At 40.9% G+C, this 18,520-nt stretch overlaps 1 protein-coding gene and 1 long non-coding RNA gene across 2 annotated transcripts in view; one reads left to right on the top strand and one right to left on the bottom strand.

Annotated features, from left to right (window-relative positions):
* tesk1 (testis-specific kinase 1) overlaps positions 1 to 14,276 on the bottom strand; it is a 30,087-nt gene extending 15,811 nt beyond the window's left edge. The window contains exons 1-3 of the mRNA XM_023966172.1: positions 14,030 to 14,276; positions 13,173 to 13,582; positions 12,894 to 13,092 (exon numbers count right to left, since the gene is read on the bottom strand). Of these exons, the coding sequence (XP_023821940.1) occupies positions 12,894 to 13,092; positions 13,173 to 13,174 (201 nt within the window). The 5' untranslated portion in view covers positions 13,175 to 13,582; positions 14,030 to 14,276. The remainder of the gene's footprint in view (positions 1 to 12,893; positions 13,093 to 13,172; positions 13,583 to 14,029) is intronic.
* A 773-nt stretch (positions 14,277 to 15,049) lies between these two features.
* Positions 15,050 to 18,318, top strand: LOC111946318. The gene is made up of 2 exons (XR_002871991.1): positions 15,050 to 16,145; positions 17,389 to 18,318. It is a non-coding gene; the product is annotated as an uncharacterized LOC111946318 (long non-coding RNA).
* The last annotated feature ends 202 nt before the right edge of the window (positions 18,319 to 18,520 follow it).

Here is an 18,520-nt window from a genome sequence, read left to right as displayed (position 1 = left end):
TGAAAAAAACAAACTAGGATTTGTCAAAATCACGTCCTATCAAAAATGATAATTGTAACATGGCTCTCAACTACACACCCTTGTTAAAGGCCCACAGTGCTTTACAGTCACAGTCCCATTCACACATTCCCAAACTCATTCACACACTGATGCTGAACACTGGTGCCAACCAATAGCCACCAGGAACTGAACCTGCGTTCTTACAGAGGTCGACCGCTTTACTTCTTCGCTTTACGTCTGTTGCTCCATGGTGCAGATTGAGAGCGGTGGCCATCAGGGTAAAAGGAAGAGAATAAAAAGCCCTAATAAAAACATTAGATTAGGCCTTGAAAAACCAAAAGGATAATCGCACCTACTGTCCATTTTTATTTACATTCGCCGGAGACCCTCAGACCTTTACAGACTGGTACAATTGACACAATTTTAAAAGTCACAAGACCAAAGACAACCCAAGGACGATATCTTTGGGAGCCTATATAAAAAGGAAACAATGTGCAGCTGTAACTTCAAAACAACTTGCAGACTTGTGTTTAGAAAAGCTACTGATTGGGATCATTTTAGCTTCCAACTGCTGAGATATGTAACTGGTATTAAAAAGAAAGACACTTTCAGTGTTAAATGGAACTCAAAGAACCAACATCTTTATGAGGCTTTAACCCAGGTTGTAGTGATGAACTCATAAACATGAGCATCCATCTGGTTAAATCCGGTTTAAAAAATAAATAATTAAGGCTTTTTTTTTTTCTTAACCCAACAGCAATAGGGACAAATGCCACCACCCTGCAGCTGTATTTCTACATTCAAAGTTTTTTTCTACATTTTCCCCCCCAATAAATCTCATTTTATATGAAACATTAAAACTATGCCTGATTAGAGTGTCATCACATTTTCATATAGGTAAATTTCTACATTTAGGAGCTAAAGGCTGTCATTTAAATGCCGACAGAGGACTTCCTTTGAGATAAAAATGAAGCTAAAGTGGTGCGGCGAGGACCCAGGTTGTGCCTTCATTAGGGACATGGGTGTAATGAGAGATTTGGGGGAGGAGTCTGCACCACTGAGGGTCACAGTGTATTGAGATGACATCTGTGACACAGGTCTGTACTTCAGACGGATCAGCGGACTGATGGGAGGACAGCATGTCAGAACACAAAGAAATGCTAATAGGCTAATCAAAACTTTACAATAGGCTTCCTCCGGCACCCAGTAGCACAGACTTCTAAAAAAAAAAAAAAAAAAAATAGTCTATTTATTCTGTTGTATGGTTTGTTGAAATAAACAAATCCACTGACAGATTGCATAGCAGAGATACACCAACTGCTGACGCAGCAGGGGCTGGAATTGTAACCCTGTTTGACCCCGCTGTTTTGTCTCGACAGCCTTTTAACAAACAAGCTTCTGCTCATCACAACATGCTGACAGCCTGACTCAGAGCAATAGTGAAATATTTTCCCAGGTGTGTGCACGCACAAGTTTGTTCTTTTGCCTTTTCACATCCACAAACAACCCATTTGCGGTTTTACTTCAGTGTGCTTCGTTTCTAACATGCTGTGGGTCACATCCACAAACTTGCCACCAGTGTGCCAATGTAAAGATTACTCTGCAAAACAATTATGCACACACCCACCGCCTGAGGCCTGCTCGCACACACACACACACACACATGGCCTCAGACACACCCTTAACCTCTCCTTAAGAACATACTTTGCTGCGTTTATTGGCTGTTGTCAGCAAAGGAAAAGCCACTTTTTCCTCTCACTGCACACAGTTGACATCCATCTCTGTCATCAGCCAGTGACTATGAAGAACACAGAGGGAGGGGAATGCCCTTTTAACATTTAAAATAACTATTACACATGACCGATCAAGACCAGCTGCTAAGTCGCATGTGGGTCAAAGAAATCAGTCTTGAGGAATAAAAGTAACAGATGTCAGTTTTTCATTGCTGTAGCACTCCTGTAGAGTTTCATTTCATCTGCATCTTGAAATGATTTCATCGATACTGGAATGAAACTTTTTGTACTTTTTGGCAAGCAACCAATACCAAAGTATAAATTCACATTACAATCCAAGTATTTTTTAATATAATAATAATAATTTCTTTGCTGTAATTAAGGATTGTTTGTTATACTAAATTTAAAAAAATACAATTACAAATTTGGCAACACTTTTTATTAACTAGAGTAATTTTTACAACATCATTCATCCTCGCTCAGGAACATTTTGGTCCACAAAATATTCCAGCAATGCAATGATACAGATGAAAGGAATCATTTAATGCATCAGTCACACTCAAAGAAATCTAGACTCATTTGTCAACCTAAAATAATAAAGTTCATTTTGCCTTTTTTGTACGTGTGCAGACAAAGCCCCCAAAATTTGAAGCCAATCCAGAGCCTGGGGCACAAGAGAGCAATTTCCACCTTAACTGCTAAAAAAAAAAAAAAAAAAAAAAAAAAAAAGGTGGTATTTACAACATAATATACAGTTCAATGACATTTTAAAAAAAACATTTATCGTTTCACTTTTCATATGGCAACAGGAAACAGATGCTTTGGTTAAAATTTACTTTAAACGTCTGCACAATTAGAAGCTTAATTTGCAGGTGGACCTAACAATGCTCCTTTTACTTCATCCAACCCAATCACTCATTTTTGAAAAGTTGTTGAGGCAGACAAAGTAAAAAGTCTGGCTAATAGGTCAATCTCCCAGCATGCATCACTTCAGGCTTCATTCAAGACTTCCAGTTCCAGGTAATCTGAATTTAGGCCATTGACTGCAAGACACCTGGATCAAGTGAGCGTGATGTCACCATGGAAAATAGCTCACCTCCCGGTTAATTCAGTTGCCATATTTAGTTCAATACAGATGCACCATCTTGGAACAACAAAGAGTAAGCAGTGATTGGTCCGAGTTGGTCTGAGTCAACATTTCTATGGCAATCACTCTCACTAATCAGGGGTGAGTTTATTGAAAGGCCAAACCCCTACCACTTGAAAGCAAGCTACACAATCTGTCCAACATTTGACACAAGACCACATAGTTTATAACTTAAATAACTCGTTAAAAAGGTATCAGACCAAGGAAGTTGATTTTGGCAAATAGCTGTTTATTTTTAGAAGTCTATGGCTTCTGGGAGCCAGCTGGTCCTTCCTATTTACAACATGGGGGCGGTGGGGCACTCAGTCCAGTTCTCACAGTCTGATTTGGGCTGTTAAAGTACAAGAAATAAAAGTCAGGAACCGTTTTTTGTAATCATGGTCTTTTAAATTTCAATAAGACACAAAAAGGGTGGGATTATATTGCTGGGTCCTCTTACCAGATCAACATTGTATACAAGACACTGTTCTAAACTGATCCTGCTGGTAAGATAAAGGTCATATAATGATAGGAATTCACTTCCCATCATTCTCTTTCAAGCAATTAATTGAAACATAAATATAGGGATGGGATGCCACACCTCCCCAGGAAAAGGGAGTTTTTGGTTTTGGTTGCTTGAAATAAACCAATTCCAATTTTTCTTGACATATAAAAAAATAAATATATCAAAAAAATAAATCCAGTGGGCCAGCCAGCGCCACACAAGAAATTTGCTTCGTTTCTCCTCAAAGTCTACCCCCACCCCCACCCCAAGTAGGCCACCCAATATCCTTTCCAAGTCAAAATGTGGGCCCAGAACAAATCAGAATCTGATTCAGAGTTGCATAGACAGAACGGTTACGTGTCAGACAATCCAGACACACACTAATGACAATGGCAAATGGAAAGAGAGCCAGCTGTAAAGATTTGAGTAGATTTCATGGCTACTGCACCACATCAAGATCCAGACGTCTCATTTCTCCAGCTGAACACACAACATAGAACTAAATCACTTTAAAAACAGCTGGGTGGCTTATAAAAATGTCGTCCTCACAGCTGCACTGCTACATATACAGACATACAAAAAGAGCATCATTCATTAAAAAAAAAAAAAAAAAAAAAAAAGGAACTAAAAGCTGATTTATGGTCAGCTCTGAATAACTTCCACCATTTAACCAGGAGTCCCTGTAAAACTCAAACACATTAAATACAAGTGTAGCAGGAATGAGGAGGTTCCCAGCGGGGAGGGGGGGGGTCCAATTCACTCTCCCAGACTACAGAAAATGACTTCACTCCAAAAGCAACCGGAGCCACAACCACCAGAAGCTCTGCTTTGGGGTAAAATAACTTCAGGTTCCTTACCCCGTTCTCTTTTCAAGTGTGAAGCATCATGCGTATGTGTGTGAGGATAAACAAGCATGACTGCACCGAGCCGTGTCCATCAGGAGATGGGTGGGGAGGTCCCGCTCTGTGCGGTCCATAACCTGATCCAGTAGGGGCACAGTTGAGGTGACAAAACATTTCACAACAGACCCTACTGCACAGCTTTCCTCATGAAAGAGAGGAACACACATTTGGGTTCATGTGCTGTCAAGTTAGGTTAGAAATGTCAAAATTATCTTAAAAACAAACTGATGAGTTACTGTGTGAGGTTGGAATCTACAGACATTAATTTTCATTCCTCAAGAGTTATCTGGTCATGCATAACAGCGACTGGTCCTACAAGATCCTCTAGAGATACGAAAGTATCAACAATGAAGTTTCACATGGATGAGTCTTAACCTGAGTCAACCGTCCATTACACACACAAACTGGCTTTATAATCCACTTAAAAGGAAATGATTATCAAACAATTCAAAATAAAAGTAACTGTTTGATAATCCCATGCTTTTTTTTTTTTAAATCAGATAGTCTGTTTTCCTGACAATAATAAAGCTTACTTAAGTTTTATTCATGCAAATAGGCAATTTGGGCGTTGTGTGAACACATTAAATCAACAAATTATCTGCATTTAAAAGGAGTCAGCTTTCAACAGCTTGTGCAGGCAAACATGAAGTTTTGTCTAACTTGTTATAAGCTAGAAAGTTTGGTATACAAAAACTGTTGATAGTTTGATGCATCATTGCCACGACAAGCTATAATTAGTTGCTGCACTCCGGTATAATTTGTTTGGATAACCAGAGTCAAACAAAAGAGTAATTTGTTTCAAATGTTTTTCTGATATGTTTAAAAAAAAAAGCACAGTGCTTTTAGTTGAATTTATTTAAATAAGATTCTTCCAGATAATAAACTTTTTTAGTACAGACCAAAAATATCACAAAAACCAACACATTTTCTATCAAACAATATCAAGTAAAAAAGCCTTCATTTAGTTTATGATTACCAAAAAATAATGATCAAATCTTAATTATAACAAAATTGTAACAGCCTCAAAAGAGCTCAAAAGAGATCAGATATTTCAGGCTTTTAAAAAAGATCAGTACTTTTTCAGATGAGCAAAACTCCTTAAACATTTGATTTCGATTTTCTTATAAGTTTCTTACACGTTTCATCCAATCATGTAGACAGTCATAAAGGGCGTTTCTGCTGTTCGCGATCACATTCTTCTAGCAGCGAGAGCTTGAATATATCCCGGGTTACAGTGGCTTGTTTGCCACTTGTAAAAACATTTGGCAAATTCCTGCAGCAAGGAGCTGTGGCTTTAAACACACGGCTACATGTGAGTGTTAAAATGAAGAACCCTAACTGGGAGGCAATGTGCAAGCCATGTGTTTAATCACTTAGTCAGAGATTCAACCGGTTCAACAGATTTATAGAGAGAAAACAAAAAAATAAAAGCATGAAGAAATGATTCAGTGGTACAAATTGTATAGAGTAAGTTTTCAAATTTCTAGATTTTAAATTGTTCAATATCGAATTTTATTTGGTATCCATGAGCATTTATTTTTACTAGATCTGATGGGAAATCTCTACATGATTCCCAAAAACTTGCACATGACAAATGCACTGAACATGGCTTTTACGTCATTCTGCAGATAGGAGTGTACATGTTTGTTTGGGTGTTTTATAGATCGGTTTTCAAAAAACAGCTTAGCCCAGCACGACCACAAAAACATTTTTCCATCTACGATGAGGATGGGAAGACACCAACACAGGGCCATTTGTTTACCCTCACAGGGGCGTGGCTCTGCTTGAGGTTTAGCTAAAGATTGCAGCACTGCTGACATTTAAATGTAAAAGCCAAAGCACAGCTCAACACACAAATAAAAAAAACTTGCTTCTATAATAAAAAAGGAGGATTTGAAAACAAAACTGTTGGGCAAGACTTGCACAATAATTCATCATTATCCATGGTCCAGATGAAATATTTTAAGCAATGAGGTACATCAGCACATTGGTGTTTGTACGGCCGTGCAGAACATAAACAAAGATAAATACTTGTGCAGCAAGTGGCAGCAGAGCAGGTTCCGACTGGAGCTGTACAAATGATGGGCAAATGCTACATTAAAGCTCTGAAAGTTCAAGTCTGCACTGGCTCTCCCATACCAGCATCCCGCAGCAACGCGAGCAGTCAGACAGCCTCTTAATCCCAAACACTGAAACCGATCACAAGCACGCAGGAGACACTCGATGCGGATTTCGCTTCGAGTGCGAGCGGCTCGGCGGATCAGCTCTTATTCTTCTCCCTTTGCAGAGTCAGGACTTCTCAGGGACTGTGCAAGATTTCTAGCCTTCGCGGCTTAAACAACCAGTATCAATTTGTCAAGTAGTTTCAGGGAGTGTCAGAGTTAAACTGAAACCAATAATCTGTACACAAAAGGTTTAGTTTTCTTTAGAGAAAGCTTACTAGTCAACCTAAAGATAATTGGAGCATAGAGTTAGGTCTGCTTAAAAAGTTATTTTGGCAAATCGGGTCAAATGTAGCACATGGTTTTTTTCATAAAAGCAAGTTTTCATTGTTTGAGTGGGAAAATAAAGTCTCTTAAGGTACAACGACTTAAGTTATTAGCTGTAAACTGTAGTTAAAGATTCATTTGTGAGCAAAGATGACAGATTTGCAACCAGTCATTTTCTGTCCTTTCAGTGACTCACAACTGTAATTATCAGGAAATTTCTTAGACATTCAAGAGTTTTCCCATCTTTAGTGTTACATATCTAAACTTGCCTTTTAACAACATGCTTTAGTAGGATCTTATGAAAATACAACTCCTTCCAACAAAAGGTTGCCATTGTACAAGAAAAGGTCTTAGTCATTTTTCACAAGATTTTCTGGAAACCGTCACTATTGAGCTGCAGCCTGAACCTCTGTGCAATGCCCAGTCATCACAAATAAAGGCTTCACCCTAATCAATGCAAACAGCACGCAAGTCCCACCCACTGCACCAAATGTATCCAAGGGTGTACTCAGACTAGAAAAAAACCTTTGTTCCGGACAGAGTCTCGAACCTTGCATTTGGCCTGTACTAGCATCAAGCGGCCCATTCTGTAACGGACCAAAGCTTGAAAAGATGTCTTCAGTCATTGGCCAGCAACTACGAGGGGGGGGGGGGGTCAAAACAAAGCGAGAAAGACAAACATGCTCTGTTTTATAATCCTTATCGGGACAGTTAACTTATTAAAACTTTAGTCATTCATTCATCATCCGTTTATTCCCTTTCGGGCTCACGGGACTGCTGGAGCCTATCCCGGCCACTTGTGGGTGAAGGCAGGGGACATCCTGGGCAGGTCGCTAGTCTGTTGCAGGGTAGAGTGTCCACAATCATACACCCACACACTCTCACATTCACACCTGGGGACAATTTAGATTGACCAATTAACCTATGAAGCTTGTTTTTGAACGGTGGGAGGAGGCCGGAGTCCCCGGAGAAAACCCACGCATGCACGGGGAGAACATGCAAACTCCACACAGAAAGGTCCCCCATTGATGTTCCGTTTCAGGTCCCCCAACTGGGACTTGAACTGTGAGGCAAGAGCGCTAACCACTTCATATTTCAATTTTATCTGTTTTCAAACGTCCGGAACAACACTTTTTGTTACTTTGGTACGGCGGAACGAGACAAAAACATAAGCCTTTTTAACGGTGTGAAAAAAAGCATCTTTTTCTGTTCGATAACACGACAATCGTTGCTTTATATATTTGTCTGCAGCTCATCAGTTCCTTCATTCCTATTCTGTTTACGTCTGCTAAAGTAGCTGTCCTAGTCCAGTTGTTCCGCTCCGAGGACGGATTGTATTCAGGCTGAGGAATCTCTGAGTGAACCGAAGCTCAGTCCTATTGGAAATGAACCGAAACCACCTCGAAAGATGGCTTTGAGGGCGGTTCGTGGTTCCAGACCAGAGTGAGCTTTGATGTATTCAGACTGAAAATTTTTGTCTGAATTATCAGAAGAAACAAACTCTGGTTCACTTTAAGTGGACCAAATGGGTCCAGTCTGAATACACCCTTCATAAGTTTGGGTACTTGACCTTTTTATTTAAAGTCCCACTCTGATCATCTTTTGATCCATTTTAAAAGCGTTCCCAGAGGTCATTTAATTACGATTATTTCCTTTTTACCTAAAAAGGGGGTCTTTTTCTAGGACAGTTTCTGCAGAGCGGCAGTAGCTCATTAGAACTTTACCAATAAGTTGTTGGCGGAACTTGACACGCCGTCCCATTTTTTTTTTTGTTTACGTGCCCTCCCATTAGCTTACAGCAACGCACACCACCAACCGGCCAATAACAGTACAACAAAACTGGCGAGCGATTTTGGAGCCATCCGACAGTATAGTTTGAAGCCTGATATCAGCTTAGATGAAAAAAGCAAAGCCGTGCATGGATCGAATAATTTTACAAGTTGATGAATCCGAATGGATCAAAAACTGATGTCAAACAGGTAAACTTCCTCGTCCAGCATTTAGAATTTCAGGTTCTCTTGTAGTTCCCTCCACCAAAATCAATCGAGTCTCATGCATCCATTTTTTCCCCCAATGATTAAGACAAAATTATGTTCTTCTTAGATATCATTTTCAAAAGTTTTAAACTAAAAAGGACTTCAGGATAAAGCTTAGTTACTTTGGCTTGTTAGAGTCACGCTTACTTGAAAATGCACTGTCACATTTTAGAAGCCGACATTTTTAAAGGTATGTTTTTCTTTTCTTTTCTGCAATGCAGAATTAAGGGGGAAAAAAGTACGATAACAAAGTTTTATGGACTTATTTTAAAGGGTTTTACATAAACAGAAAAAAAGGAAATTTGCTTAATTTCTTTCATTTGTTTAAAAGCTCTTTTCCCGTTTCATTGATTGTGAAGGGCAGGTATTTTGGGAAAGTAACTCCAGCATCCATCATAGGGGCAGAAATGGTTAAAAACATGTCACAACAGCACAGAAATCTGACTAAAAACAGACTCAGATGTTGTTTTAATACTTTATAAAAACACTAGATAAATAATCACTTTTTAATAGCCAGCTGAGCTCATGACTGATGTTGAAACTTATCTCATATAAAAGGGTTTCTGTTGGCATTGAGCTGAAAAAACAACAACAGAAAAGCTGGAAGCCTGCATGCAACTCGCTTTTGAAGAATATTGAAGAGAAGATAAAAACAACACCTGAAGGATTTGTCCAGACACGTGTCCCCTCCTTTCTAACTTTTTTTTTTTTTTTTTTTTAATGGTTGCACAATTTCTCTGAAGAAATGTCTTCGTCTCCTTGCAGCCCCAATTGATCTGCAGCCTGCTGAAGCTGCACAATGTACACTTAGCAGGCCAGAGCATCAACTTCCAAGCTCACAAGAATGAGTACGGGCGCCATAAGCACAACTTGGCAAAGACTAAACTTAAGAAACCAGTTGGGGTTTTTTCTGCAAGCAGTCTGGCCTTTTCTTCTCAATTCAACTAGGTTGGAGCAGCAGCTGCTCTCTCAGTCATGAGAGAAAAACTATGACTGATTGTGGCAATAATAACTCAGCATTTATATTACACTGCCAAAGGACAAGCTGGTCCAAACTCAAGTGAGCAAATTGATAAGGCAACAGTAAATATGGTGGCATTTAAAGGCTCACTGGCCATTTAAAGGACAGAAGAGGGGGGGGTTGCTTCATCGGACAGAAATGTTGTCAAGCAGTTTAGTCGACCTTTACTCTCAGCTAAACTACTTGAACGCATTGTGGCCATTTCTTCTGAAATAAAAAGATGTGTTGACAAAGTATGAGGGCCTCAGTGGGTTTAAATAAGTCAACCCAACTTCTGAGACCATTTAACACAATTCATAATGCTGCAAGGTTCACTTTTGAATTCTTTTTTCAATTTTTTTGCCCCGTTCAGCTATTAGACTCTACAACACCTCATAGACACCATCGGTTTAATGGTGTTATTTGTTGTATTTTAGCACCATTTATGATCTGTAATTATCTGTTTTTTAATCATTTTGTTCTTTGACCCATGGTAATTCTATTTCCCCATTGTGGGATCAATGAAAGTGCAGTCTATCCATCTGTCTAAAAACTGAGACGCTTCTGAAATTCTATAGTGAATTGTTTTCAGACTCTCCGCAGAATCTTACTTCAAATTGATTCTTGTGCAGCAAGAACTAAATAAGGAAAAAATGTAAAATATTCTGTTGTAGCTAAACGGGTGGGACGCCTGCATCTAAAGCTATAAGTTCACACAGCCCTTGGCAACATGTGGTCAGGTTACCACCACCAATGAAAGGTCTATGTAAATGCATCACAAACATTATCTACACAAGTTTTTATGACCGTTTCCAACACAACTCATGGCCATTGAACAGGCTATGCAAATTAAATCAGACAAAATTAAATGGACAACAAGTCTGAGGCAAATATCGGAATAGAGCTGTGAAAGAAAAAGTCTGGAGCAAGATTCACAAGATTAGCACTGTTCAACATTTCACACAAAGACTCTTCCAACTGTAAATGGCAGCCATGGAAATAGCAGTAACAGTGAAAGTCCCCTCCATGCTTGTCCAATATGAACACCGTATGGTCACATGGATAGTGTGGACGTAGCTTAAGAGTATAATGGACTTTTAGTCATTTAAAAGTCCAACAGAAAAAAACAGCACAAGGAAAAATAACAGGTAAACTGAGGTCACTAGGAAAACACAACTATGACAAAATAATTCTGAAGTATTATAAGTATAATATGTACCCTTATTATACTTATAATACTTATTTTTTTTAAAAACTGGTTTAACACAATAAAGATTTTTATTTAATCTCAGCGGGGGACTTTTGAAAACAAAACAAATTTCCTTGAGAGGGCATGTTGGAATTAAAACTAATACGAACAAAAGACAAAAGGCAGCCAATCCTAAAAGCAACACCTGGTGAATTTGAATAATTTGCAAATTCAATAGCCATTTAAAAAATAAGTTCAAGGAATTCCAAGTCACCTGCAGCAAAGTAATTATAAATCATTACAAAGCTTTGCAGTGTCGGACAAATTCCTGTGTGCGCAATATGGGCAATAAAAGCAGTCAGTAAAACAGAATTACAAATATTGTGGTTACAGGCTTTAAGTCTGTTGACTGAACAGCTTCCAACACTGCTGTTAACAGACTCTCTGCTAAATGAGACTTTTATTGAGTTTATCATGATAAAGCAGCCCAGAAACCTAAAGAAAAGAAAAGAAATGGATATCTGCCAAATACCAACATAACACTTCCTGTTTTCTAGTAGTCCACTGATCCCTCAGCATATGGAAAATATAAGAGACTGATTCGGCTAGTGGTTGCCTATTAGTTAAAGAAAACCTGCTCGTTTTTGGTAATTCTTACCATTTTTTTTATGACCGGGTGCACAACTTTTAGGAAAGATGCCCAAATGATAAAATGCACTATTGAAAAGTTAAAAAGAAATATGTAAATATTAAAATGAACCTTTTTTAAATATCGGCATCTGAAGACAAGAGGTTTCATCATTTTTGATGCCGTGTTAAGACGCTAGGCGTTTCCACAAAAACCCTTTAACACTCAGGATCAACCACACTGAGCTCTTGATCCATGTGACACTTCAACAAAACCAGAACTTTACAGACATAAAATAACGATCAATTCCTAATCCTCTCTCATGTGTCATTTGGAGTGATAACCGACGATTAGAGGTGTAACGATTAATCAACTTTTACGACCCAACCAGATTGATCTGTCTGTGGAAAGATGTCAAATCGAGCTATACCATTCTAACATTGTTTCAAAAGGAAAAATATTGATTATATCAATATTAGAAAATACCATTTAGACTGAGGCACAGTAGGTTTATTATGTAAAAACGACCAAGTGTCATCACAGTGGACAACACACGTGATGGCAGCAAAAAAATGATTAATCCATCATTACAGTCCAATGTGTGGAAACTGAGTTTTGCAAAAACTTGTGACCATACAGTGTGGTAGAATGTTCTAAAATGGGCTTAACTTCCTGAAACTAAAAGATGAATAGATTTGCCATCAATTCTTTTTTACTTCTTTGTTCACGTTTTTACACTTGTCAGGAATGTCTTGTCTTGTCTTGGAATTATCTTCCAAGAAATACAAAGAATCTGGAAAACTTCACATTTGTATTTATCTCTGAGTCACACAGGTTGAATTTTTGCCTTAAGATGTCCTGGATCAATTTTAGGTCTGTGATATAGACTATCCAAAGTGAACCAAAATAGACTATGAATCGCATCAGCAATCACAAATTACGATATGAATCGAATCGTTAAAATGAATCGTTACATCTCTACTGATGCATCCCTGCACCTACACAGCTCAATGTAGGTGACCAGCACCAAAAAGAGGATAGCTGCTGTAACAAGTAGGACAGCATTGGGTTACCAACACGTGCAAACCATCCATCTGTCCTGGAAGTCTCCACTTACACAGAACAACATTCCAGTGAAGTAAGATAAGATTTTTCCACCCCAATAATTCTGCTAAATACGTCTCCAAAATGTTCCTAAAAGACAGTGTGGTTTCTAATTGTGTGTTCTTCCAGCCTGTAGTGTAGGTGCTGTAAGAGGCATCATCACATTGCCCCCATATCTCACCTTGAACACCTCGGAGAAGAATCCCGCTCCAATTCTCTCGCAGCTGAAGTCGTCCAGTCGCGCCAGAGTGGACACGGCGCTGCGCAGGGCCCTGTAAGAAGACGGTCTGATCCTGTGGGTTCCATGGACGCTGTGCAGGGGGGGCTCTGCCTCTCCCTCCTGCTCCGGGGCGACCCTCTCCGTCTCCATCTCGGACGGCCTGGGAGGAGGAAGAGGAGTCTGCTGGAGGGGTAGGTGGAACGCGTGCAGAGTTTAAAATCCAGCCCAACTGCTGTTTACATTTCCCCCGTTTGCTCCGTCCGAGGCCACTGCGCGGGGGCTCTTTGGGGTAGGGGGTGGGTGATTTCTCGCTGTTGCAGCTGTGGTCAGCTACCAGATAGGCGGAATATTACTGGGTGTCAAATTCCCGCAAGGGGCTTGGAAAAGCAGTGCAATCCCTTCAAGCGCGGCGGTGCGTGCCGCGGGGTCGGTGCGCAGAGTGCGGGAGGTCTGTCATGCTGCACGGCGATGGGTGGAGGGGGGCTGCGTGGCTCTTGGTAGCTGAAATGCGCAGGCTGCCCTTGTCCGTCGCTTTCATCCAAACCCTCCTGCAGTGGGCAAGGCCGCGGCTCCTTTTCTGGCTCCACCAATTGAAGCTCGGTTTCGCAGGACGCACGGGGCCGCCTCAGACGCGCTGCAGCCTATTGCATCTGAAGAGAGAGTAAAGAGGGGGCGGACACAGGGGCGTTAATTCACTAACTCGTAAAGTCATCTGAAGTGTCTATCAGCAGAACTCCTCCAGCTCTGGATAGGCGAGGAGATCAGAATGAATGGAAACTGGCAAAAACGGTGCAGCGGCGCAGTCTGGATCGAAATGGCAGCAGCCGGCTGTGATTGGAGCCGTGAACGCATCACAACGATCCAATTTGGCAGCATTTGATACAACTAGTCCCTCTGGTAATGGTACTCTCCTAGAGGCTCACGCAGAGCTGCGTGTTGCGGATCCCCGACAGCCTGACTGACTGAATGCGGCTGGTAAATTATGGATGCCTGACTGAGTCCAGTTTGCTGGCTCGTCTGTTACGCACTTGTTTCGCATTAAGACAAAAAAACAGTTGAGGCACAAATGCTCTAAATGGAAAAGACGCTGTCCTCACCTGGACGTCTTCATGTCCTTCACCTGCGCCTCTGTCCTCCGCAGACCCCCGAAGTGTGGATGAGATGTGGCGTCCAGTGACCGGGAGCCACATTTTACTAATTAATCATCTGTGAGCGCCGCCCGTACGCACGCACGCACGCACACACACATACACACACACACACACACAGCCGGGGTTTCGCTTTACGTCCACGCTCCACGCACACCTCGCCGTCTGCTGGCTGCAGCAAGGAAGCGGAGAAATGGCTTTTGCTGTGCTTTATTGGAAGGTGGCGGGGCGGGGCGTGATCACACGTGATCATCACACAGCCTCACCTGTAGGGGCGCCGGAAGCCCCTCCCCACACCCACCAAAAACAATCCAAACACGAAAGGTGATTTGAATGTTTTCTTTGGACGTTCATTTGCTCATGTTTTTTTTATTTCAGTTAAGTAATTAACCAGTAAAGGCTCTAAATAGATGCCGTAGCAAAAGGTAGTATACTTCACTTTATTTTAATAAGCATACTTGAGTATTTATAGCAAGTCTACTATAGACAATCATGCACATGTAGAGGTATACCTAAAACTGCTCCAGACTAAATTAGAACATTTTAGTTTACAATATACATATAGTATATAAAAAGTAAACTTCAAATATACTGCCTCACTTTGAGTATGGACCAGGGTTCTGAAACCTGTGGCTCCGGAAGCACATGCAGGTCTGTTACCCCATCAACTGGCTCTCTGGCTGCAGAAAAAAATAATAATCGTAATCTCTAAAAGTAAGGGTTAATAAATTAGCAAGGATTTGATTTAGCTTAGTTAAGTTAAATGTAGAAGTGCCTGAGGATGGATGGATGGATGGATGGATGGATGGATGGATGGATGGATGGATGGATGGATGGATGGATGGATAGATAGATAGATAGATAGATAGATAGATAGATAGATAGATAGATAGATAGATAGATAGATAGATAGATAGATAGATAGATAGATAGATAGATAGATAGATAGATAGATAGATAGATAGATAGATAGATAGATAGATAGATAGATAGATAGATAGATAGATAGATCGATCTTCCAGGGACATTAGTTGGCTGGACTCGCTCCTGCCGCTGACGTTCATTCAAATCAGAAATTGCCAAAGAAAATTATGACTTCAAGTACTGTGAGTCAGCGCAAATAACATTTGCCAACATATTTATGATTTAAAAGAATACATTAAATTAGCAAAAAAATCTGCCAATGGGATAAGAAAAAAGGTTAGACCAAGAATTCTAATTTTAAGTAACAATTATAGTCACTAAGATACAAACTAAGATTATTTTGTAATTGAAAAACTTTCTTGATAAGAATATTTGATCTTGCAAGACAGAAAACAATACAGTTTTTCTTGAAGCAAGTGTCTTTTTTCTCTCAGAAGATTCCGTTTTTTTGCAGTGTATCATTTCTGAGGCCTGTCCGGTCTCTGTATGACCGCAGCAGTAGCTTGGTTCGAATAGACGGCAGTAGATCGGACCTGGTCTCAATGCATGTTGGATCTGGCAGGGCTGCCCTTAATCACCGGTTCTATTCATAATCTTCATAGACAGAATTTCTGGACACAGCCAGCGGCCGGAGGGGGGCTAGTTTAGGGACCTCAGGATTTCCTCTCTGCTCTTTGTCCTGTTAGCTTCATTGAGCCAGAATCTCCAGGTTGCATTGAGGTAGTTTGCAGCTGGAATGAGGGTCAGCTCCACTAAGTCTTGAGCCATGGTTCTTGACCGGAGAAATTTAGTTTGTCCTCTCAAGGACGGTGGAGAGCTCTCCCTTCACCACAAAGGACCGACACAGCCACCCAAAAACATCTGACGTTGCACTAATCCCCCTGTCAATGTCACCTTTCAATCTTCACTCACTAGTGAGCAAGACCCCACCAGGAGGAGCAGGTACTGAGCCATTAAGAACTCTGAAGACCGGCTCCCGCTGGTGACCAGAGGGGGAAACAGAGCTCCGACTTCTGACAGCCTTGGGTTCCCTCAGAGGAGCTGGAGGATGCGGCCGGGGAGAGGGAAATCTGGGCATCTTTGCTACTGCTGCCGCCGTGACCCAGTCCTGGATGAGCAAAAGAACATGGACGGATCGATGGTTAGTTTTTAGTTAGCTTGTTTTTGTTTTGTTTATTTTTTTCTTTTATCTTTTAAATGTTGTGAACCGCTCTTAGTCTGACTCATCACCAAGGACCTGTCTGCCATGGGAAACCCTGACAGGGGCATTGGCCCCAGGCAGTTTAGCTCCTAGGATCACACGAGCTCTCAAACCTCTCCACCACAATAAGGTGGCTGTTCAAGGAGAGGTTTGTTTTGTTTTTTTAGTTAATTTTTGCTTTTTTTCTCATTTTGCCTTTTTTTTCTCTTTTTTTTTATAGTTTTTTTGTCTTGTTGCTTTGTTTTATTTGGGTTTTCTAAGTTTTAATTTTTTTTTTCCGTGTGTAGGTGTGTGTGTGTGTGTGTGTGTGGGGGGGGGGGGGGGGGGGGGGGTCCTTTTTGTCCTTTTTTTGTGGGAAGAAACCGGAGCTCCCGGAGAAAACCCCAAACTTTAAGTGGAAAACATCAAAGGTTTTAACAAAAAAAAATGCCTCCAATCACATTTACAGGAAAATACTTCTTTTGGTCACAGTTTGAAATAGTCAGACTTTAATAAGGCCTAAGCTTGTCCAGTGTCTTTGTAGAGGTTGTTGGATCCAGAGGTGGTTCTATGCTGAATTACCTCCGGGGCAAGACAATACAATACCATAAAACCTTAGTGTAACAGCAGACACACGAGTCATGACGTGCTAAGGGTTACCACTAATGTTACAACTAAAGGTAGAGCAAAAGTTTTAGAATTAAATTAAAGCATACAAATAAAAAAAAGTCATTTGCAAGTTTTGGTTGTTGACATTGTGGCAGTTAGCACTAGAATACATGCATCCCTAACTATGAGGACAAACTAGATGGCTTTTGTCACAAGAACAGGTAGACGGCTAGATCCAAATGCAGCAGGTTTATTAGCTCAGCTAAAAGTCCACAAAGCTAAATCAGGGTCAGGCATGCAGGAGTCGATAACAGGCAATATGTTCATCAGAAGAGACAGAGTAGTCAGGATCCAGGTGAGAGCCGGGGCAGGCAAACAGAGACAGAAGATCTGGGCCAAATATAACACTCTATAAGAAAGGCAGAGTGGCACAAACAAAACTTAACGCTGAGTGAGGCTCAGTACAGTGCTTATGTGTACTGTGAGTGATTAAGTGAATGAGAGTCAGGTGTGTGGCATCCAGGAAGTGCATGCTGGGGTTGCTGGGAGATGAAGTGCATTCAGTACTCTGGAGATGGTTTCCTCTGGTGTCCAGATGGGGAGACAAAGGTCTGACTTCTGACAGAGCCCCCCCCTCCTGCAAGCAGCTCCGGAAGCCCTCCGATGCCGAGGTCGACCATGAGGTCGGGGTGCTGGTCTGTCCGGGTGGCATCTGTGAAAGTCGCTGATCAGGAAGGGGTCAGCGAGGATGTCGTCAGATGCGACCCAGGTGCGTTCTTCTGGGCCGTGCCCATCCCAATCCACCAGATATTGAAGCCGACTCCCCCGGCGCCGGGAATCCAGGGTCTCCCTGATGCCATCCACCATTAACCCACATCAGAGGGTTCAGACTGCGACCCTCAATCCAAAGAACCACTGGTGGGCTTCAACAGGGAGACATGGAAGGTAGGCAAGATGTGGAATTCAGGGGGTAACTGAAGACGATAGGATACAGAGGTGATCTGTTTGATGATCTGGAATGGACCCAAATACCTGGGACTGAGTTTCTTGCAGGGTAGCCGTGACCGAAGATCTCGGATGGAAGGCCCGACTCACTGTCAGTGGGCCCCGGACAGCATTGTTTCTTAGTTTGTTTTTTTTTATCATAAACTAATGAATTTATGTCTGAGTTCAGGTTTGCAGCAGTAGTGAGGAGAAAAAAGGATGATGGCTCACCAAAGTAAACTTAAGATGTAACAAGAGAAAAGGTCATTTTTGTCTTGCATTGTTTAACATTTTTCTTAGAAGTACATTGGCTGCACTGGAATGATCCTGTGTGGCAGAGGGCGTCTTTTATTTTGTAAGGGCATCATCGAGCTTCTGTCAAAAGTCAAAAACAATTTCATATTTTGATAAAATAATAGCTTAATTTTTCTGTTTTTATTCATGCCAAAAAAGAAATATAACTTATAAATTGCAAAGGTTAGAGTGTAATAAATACCAAGCAGCATAACATTTTCCTAAAGGGATATTGATCAGCAAAAAACAAAAAAAACAGCCAAAATGGCTCTTTTACAGGTTGTCCCTGGTAATCCCTGGTAGGATACTTTTAGTATACTGAAATACCAGTAGAGTACTTTTTGCTAAGGTGTGCTAAGCAAGAGTTAGTGCTGGTTAAAATACAGTTTTACAATAATTTTAATTATTCTAATTGTATATTTTATGTTTTATATATATAGGTATTCTTC

The sequence above is a fragment of the Oryzias latipes genome, chromosome 18, assembly GCF_002234675.1.
Source record: "Oryzias latipes chromosome 18, ASM223467v1".
Classification (NCBI taxonomy): domain Eukaryota; kingdom Metazoa; phylum Chordata; class Actinopteri; order Beloniformes; family Adrianichthyidae; genus Oryzias; species Oryzias latipes.
This window is presented reverse-complemented; position numbering and strand designations above follow the sequence as displayed.